This window comes from Coturnix japonica, chromosome 2 (genome assembly GCF_001577835.2).
Source record: "Coturnix japonica isolate 7356 chromosome 2, Coturnix japonica 2.1, whole genome shotgun sequence".
Taxonomy (NCBI): domain Eukaryota; kingdom Metazoa; phylum Chordata; class Aves; order Galliformes; family Phasianidae; genus Coturnix; species Coturnix japonica.
Window position 1 is genome coordinate 134,232,120 of NC_029517.1, and position 6,999 is coordinate 134,239,118.

The 6,999-nt window shown below is 55.4% G+C and overlaps 1 protein-coding gene across 1 annotated transcript in view; it reads right to left on the reverse strand.

Moving 5' to 3' along the window:
- Nucleotides 1–103: 103 nt before the first annotated feature.
- The window catches only part of RECQL4 (RecQ like helicase 4), a 41,954-nt gene continuing 35,058 nt past the window's right edge, over nt 104–6,999 (reverse strand). Inside the window, exons 16-20 of the mRNA XM_032442600.1 lie at nt 5,432–5,602; nt 3,591–3,756; nt 1,254–1,416; nt 607–703; nt 104–308 (exon numbers count right to left, since the gene is read on the reverse strand). Coding sequence (XP_032298491.1) covers nt 178–308; nt 607–703; nt 1,254–1,416; nt 3,591–3,756; nt 5,432–5,602 — 728 coding nt within the window. The 3' untranslated portion in view covers nt 104–177. The remainder of the gene's footprint in view (nt 309–606; nt 704–1,253; nt 1,417–3,590; nt 3,757–5,431; nt 5,603–6,999) is intronic.

Genomic DNA, 6,999 nt, shown 5'->3' on the forward strand with positions numbered 1-6,999 from the left:
TCTATGGGTCCCATTGATGTCTATGGGTCCCATTGATGTCTATGGGGTCCCATTGGTGTCTATGGGTCCCATTGATGTCCATGGGGTCCCATTGATTTCTATGGGTCCCATTGTTGTCTATGGGGTCCCATTGAGTTCTATGGGGTCCCATTGAGTTCTATGGGGTCCCATTGATGTCTATGGGATCCCATTGAGCGCTATGATCTCCTGGGCGGCCATCTTGGTGAGCAGGTTGAATCCAACATGGAGGTGCTGCCTCCAGAAGCGCCGGTCGCGGCCATAAATCTGAGCGGGGTAACAGGGGCTGCCTGTGGGGCCAGAGTATGGGGTTATGGGGGGGATATGGGGTTATGGGGTTATGGGGGGTATATGGGATTATGGGGATATATGTGGTATGGGGGATATATGGGGTATATGGGGGGGATATGGGGGAAATAGGAGGTGTGGGATATGGAATTATGGGGTATATGGGGGGGTTATGGGGTGGGTTATGGGATATAAGGGGCGATATGGGGGATATAGGGGGGTTTTGGGGTGAGCTATGGAATTATGGAGTATATGGGGGGGTTATGGGGTGCTTATGGGGCAGCTATGGGGCAAGCTTACCGATGCCGTGGAAGATCCGGGCTATGGAGCGTGGGGTGAAGCGGGAGCCATGATGGACAGACAGGAAACGGCGCAGACAGGAACGGACATGGGCGGCCTATGGGGTGTAATGGGTTATACTGGGTTATACTGGGATATACTGGGTTATACTGGGATATACTGGGTTATACTGGGATATACTGGGATATACTGGGATATATGGGGATATACTGGGATATACTAGGATATATGGGGATATACGGGGATATACTGGAATATACTGGGATATACGGGGATATACTGGGATATACTGGGATATACTGGGTTATATTGGGATATACTGGGTTATATTGGGTTATATTGGGATATACTGGGTTATACTGGGATATACTGGGCTATACTGGGTTATACTGGGTTATACTGGGATATACTGGGTTATACTGGGTTATACTGGGATATACTGGGATGGACTGGGAGATACTGGGTTACACTGAGTTATATTGGGATATACTGGGATATACTGGGATATACTGGGTTATACTGGGTTATACTGGGATATACTGGGTTATACTGGGTTATACTGGGTTATACTGGGATATACTGGGATGTACGGGGATATACTGTAATATACTGGGTTATACTGGGATATACTGGGTTATACTGCTCACATCGGCATCACTGAGGCCTTCATCTTCATCCTCCTCCTCCTCCCCCCCTCCATGGCCGTGTGTCTCCATCTCAAAGTACTCCTGCAGTGCAGCCTTCAGCCTCCGGCTCCGCTCCTCCTCTTCCTCCTCAGCAGGTTGGGGGTCACAGCCCTGAAAGGCGACACTGCGCCCCACACGAGGGCTGAGCCATCCCATAATGATCCCATAGGAATAATATGGGGGGGGGACACAAAATGGAGGGCAATGGGGACATAAAATGGTGGATAACGGGACCCAAAATGGCGGCCATCAGGAAAGCAAAATGGCGGACCCCAAATAGTTGACATAGGGAAGACAAGATGGCGGCCAAAAATGGCGGCCATAGGGACCACAAAATGGCGGACATCGGGACCCCAAAATGGCGGACATGGAGGAATCAAAGATGGCGGACCAAAATGGTGGACATCGGGACCCCAAATTGGCGGACCCCAAAATTGAGGACATAGGGAATCCAAGATGGCGGCCCAAAATGGCGGCCATTGGGACCAAAATGGTGGACCCCAAGATGGTGGCCATATTGACCCAAAATGGCAGACATAGGGTCCCAAAATGGCCAACCCCAAGATGGCGAACATTGGGACTCAAAATGGTGGACCCCAAGATGGTGGATCCCAAGATGGCGGACACAGAGACCCAAAATGGCAGACCCCAAAATGTCTGACCCCAAGATGGCAGCTATATTGACCCAAAATGGCGGACATAAGGGACCTAAAATGGTGGACATAAAAGAATCCAAGATGGCAACCAAGATGGCAGCCATATGGACCACAAAATGGAGGCCATCAGGACCCAAAATCGCGGACATTAGGGACCCAAAATGGCCAACCCCAAGATGGCGGACATAGGGACACACAAAATGGCGGCCATTAGGACCCAAAATGGTGGACCCCAAAATGGTGGCCATATTGACCCAAAATGGCGGCCCTCGGGACCCCAAGATGGTGGACATAGGGAATCCAAAATGGCGGACCCCAAGATGGCCACCATATTGACCCAAAATGGAGGCGTTCGGGACCCAAAATGGCGGCCATTGGGACCCAAAATGGCAGACCCCTAGATGGTGGCCATATTGACCCCAAATGGCGGCCATTGGGACCCAAAATGGAGGACAGGGGGGGATCCAAGATGGCGGCCAAAATGGTGGCCATATTGACCCAAGATGGCGGATATCGGGGACCCAAAATGGCGGACATGAGGGAATCCAAGATGGCTGACCCCAAGATGGCAGCCATATTGACCCAAAATGGCGGCCATTGGGACCCAAAATGGCCGACCCCAAGACAGCAGCCATATGGACCACAAAATGGTGGACATCGGGACCCAAAATGATGGACATGGGGGGAATGCAAGATGGTGGCCAAGATGGCGGCCATATTGACCCAAAATGGCGGACATCGGGACACAAAATGGCCGACCTAAAGATGGCGGACCCGAAGATGGTAGACATTGAGACCCAAAATGGCGGACACAGGGAAATCCAAGATGGCGGCCCAAAATGGCAGACATAGGGACTGAAAATGGCAGACCCCAAGATGGCGGACATATGGACCCATAAAATGGCGGCCATTGGGACTCAAAATGGTGGACCCCAAAATGGCGGCCATATTGACCCAAAATGGCGGCTTTAGGGACCCCAAGATGGTGGACATATGGAATCCAAAATGGCGGACCCCAAGATGGCGGCCATATGGACCACAAAATGGTGGACATCGGGACCCAAAATGATGGACATGGGGGGAATCCAAGATGGCGGCCATATTGACCCAAAATGGTGGACATCAGGACACAAAATGGCCGACCTCAAGATGGCGGACCCCAAGATGGCAGACATTGAGACCCAAAATGGCGGATATGGGGGAATCCAAGATGGCGGCCCAAAATGGCAGACATAGGGACCGAAAATGGCGGACCCCAAGATGGCGGACCCCAAAATGGCGGCCATTGGGACCTAAAATGGTGGACCCCCAAATGGCGGCCATATTGACCCAAAATGGCGGCCCCCAAGATGGTGGCCATTGGGACCCAAAATGGCGGACCCCAAGATGGTGGACCCCAAGATGGCGGCCATTGGGACCTAAAATGGTGGACCCCAAAATGGCGTAAATAAGGACCCAAAATGGCGGCCATATTGACCCAAAATGGCGGCTACTGGGACCCCAAGATGGTGGACATAGGGAATCCAAAATGGCGGACCCCAAAATGGCGGCCATATTGACCCAAGATGGCGGCCATTGGGACCCAAAATGTCGGCCATATTGTCCCAAGATGGCGGCCCCCAAGATGGCGGCGGTGTCTGACCTGTGTAAGACTCTATGGCAGTGGTTGATGTGCCGCAGCGCCCCCCGCTGTCGGTCCTCCAGGCGGCGCCGCAGGAAGCTGCAGGCCCAGTCCAGTTCTGTGGGGCTCAGGTCCCCATAGGAACGGACGTGGAAACTGAGGGACGAGAACTGGACCTGAACCGAACCTATGGGGGGAACATGGCGGGATGTGGGGCAGACTATGGGGACAGCCAATGGGGGGACACAAAGGGCAACCATAGGGCGCCCATAGGCCCCCATTGACCCATAGGGCACCCATAGGGCGCCCATAGGCCCCCATTGACCCATAGGGCACCCATAGGCCCCCATTGACCTATAGGGCACCCACAGGGCACCCACAGGGCACCCATAGGACCCCATTGACCCATAGGGTCATCCATAGGGCACCCATTGACCCACAGGGCACCCATAGGCTCCCATTGACCCATAGGACACCCATAGGGCTCCCATAGGGTCATCCATAGGGCACCCATTGACCCATAGGGCACCCATAGGCCCCCATTGGCCCATAGGGCACCCATAGGGCACCCATAGGCCCCCATGCCCCCCATTGACCCATAGGGCTCCCATAGGGCACCCACAGGACCCCATGCCCCCCCTAGACCCATAGGGCACCCATAGGACCCCATGCCCCCCATTGACCCATAGGACACCCATAGGGCACCCATAGGCCCCCATTGACCCATGGGGCACCCATAGGGCACCCATAGGGCACCCATAGGCCCCCACTGACCCATAGAGGCACCCTAGTGGCACCCATAGGCCCCCAATTGACCCATGGGCAACACCCATAGGGCACCCATAGGCCCCCACTGACCCATAGGGCACCCATAGGGCTCCCATAGGCCCCCATTGACCCATAGGGCACCCATAGGCCCCCACGGACCCATAGGGCACCCATAGGGCCCCCATAGGGTCCCATTGACCCATATGACACCCATAGGGCACCCATAGGGCCCCCATTGACCCATAGGGCACCCATAGGGCACCCATAGACCTACCATTGACACATAGGGCACCCATAGGCCCACCCATGCCCCCCATTGACCCATAGGGCACCCATAGGGCCCCCACTGACCCATAGGGCACCCACAGGACACCCATAGGACACCCATAGGGCACTCATAGACCCCCATGCCCCCCATAGACCCACCGTTGACTCATAGGGCTCCCATAGGCCCACCCATGGCCCGCTCTACCCCCCTATTGACCTATAGGGCACCCATGGACCCCATCACCCATAGGGCGCCCACAGGCTCCTCCATTGACCCATAGGGCACCCATAGGCCCCCAATGACCTATAGGCCCACCCATAGGGCACCCATGGCCCCCATCACCCATAGGGTCACCCATATGGCACACATAGGCCCACCCATAGGACACCCATTGACCCATAGGGCACCCATTGGGCACCCATAGGCCCCCATGCACCCCATAGACCCACCATTGACCCATAGGGCACCCATAGGCCCCCATTGACCCATAGGGCACCCATAGACCCCCTCCCGCCCCACAGACCCACCATTGTGGCGGTCCTTCAGCCCCCTTAGTGCCCTCTTAACGCTGGGCAGTTCCATAGGCTCACCCATAGGGAACCCATAGGGCACCCATAGACCCACCATAGACCCATAGGGCACCCATAGACCCCCTCCCGCCCCATAGACCCACCATGGTGTTGGTCCTTCAGCCCCCTTAGTGCCCTCTTAACGCTGGGCAGTTCCATAGGCTCACCCATAGGGCACCTATAGGGCACCCATAGGCCCCCATACCCCCCATAGACCCCCACTGACCCATAGGCCCCCTCCCGCCCCATAGACCCACCATGGTGTTGGTCCTTCAGCCCCCTTAGTGCCCTCTTAACGCTGGGCAGTTCCCACCCCATGCGGTCGCTGAGCTCCACCACGTCAAACTGCAACGTGCCCGACGGCCACTGGGGGGCGCCAGAGACACGGTCCAGAGCCAGAGCCACGGCCAATGGGGGGCAGCTGGATATGGGGCCAGAAATGGGGTTAAAATGGGGTAAATGGGGCCAGAAATGGGGTAAATGGGGCCAGAAATGGGGTTAAAATGGGCCCTAAATAGGGGCAGGGGGGTCAGAATAGTCTCTATGGGGCCTTAAATTGGGTTAGAATGGGAGAAATGGGGGCAGAAATGGGGGCAGAATGGGGTAAATGGGGCCATAAATGGGGGCTGAATGGGGTAAATGGGGCCCTAAATGGGGTTAGAATGGGGTAAATGGGGCCAGAAATGGGGCAGAATGGGGCCCTAAATAGGCTAGAATGTGGTAAATGTGGCTATAAATAGGGTTAAAATGGGACAAATGGGGCCATAAATGAGGCAGGGGGTTGAGAATAGCCTCTATGGGGCCTTTAATGGGGTTAGAATAGGGTAAATGGGGCCAGAAATGGGGTTAAAATGGGGTAAATGGGGCCAGAAATGGGGGCAGAAAGGCCTAAAATGGGGGCAGATATCCTTAATAAAGGGGGCAGAAACCCCATTCCCTCCCCCTCCACCCCATTCCCTCCCCCTCCACCCCATTCCCACCCCATTATCCTCATTCCCACCCCATTACCCCCATTCCCACCCCATTACCCCCATAAGCACTCCATTACCCCATAACTACTCCATTGCCACCCCCACCCACCCCATTCCCACCGCATTAACCCCATTCCCACTCCATTGCCCCCATTCCCAACCCATTAACCTCATTCCCACCCCATTACCCCCATAACCACCCCATTACCATCCCATTACCCCCATAACCACCCCATTACCATCCCATTACCCCCATAACCATCCCATTACCCCCATTCCCACCCCATTACCCCTATTTCCACCCCATCCACCCCATAGCCACCCCATTAACCCCATTACCCCCCCATTAACCCCACCACTACCCTATTCCCACCTCATTACCCCCATAACCATCCCATTACCCCTATTCCCAGCCCATTATCCCTATTTCCACCCCATCACCCCTATTTCCACCCCATCCACCCCATAACCACCCCATTCCCACCCCATTACTCCCATTCCCACCCCATCCACCCCATTACCCCATAACCACCCCATTGCCACCCCCACCCACCCCATTCCCACCCCAATAACCCCATTCCCATCCCATTCCCCCCATTCCCACCCCGTTATCCCATAATCACCCCATTAACCCCATTCCCACCCCATTACCTCCATTCCCCCCCTATTACCCGCATTCCCACCCCATTACCCCCATTCCCACCTCATTACCCCATAACCACCCCATTCCCACCCCATTACCCCCATTACCCCGTTCTCACCCCATTACCTCCATTCCCACCCATTTACCCCCATTCCCACCCCATTAACCCCATTCCCACCCCATTCCCATCCCATTACCCCCATTAACCCCA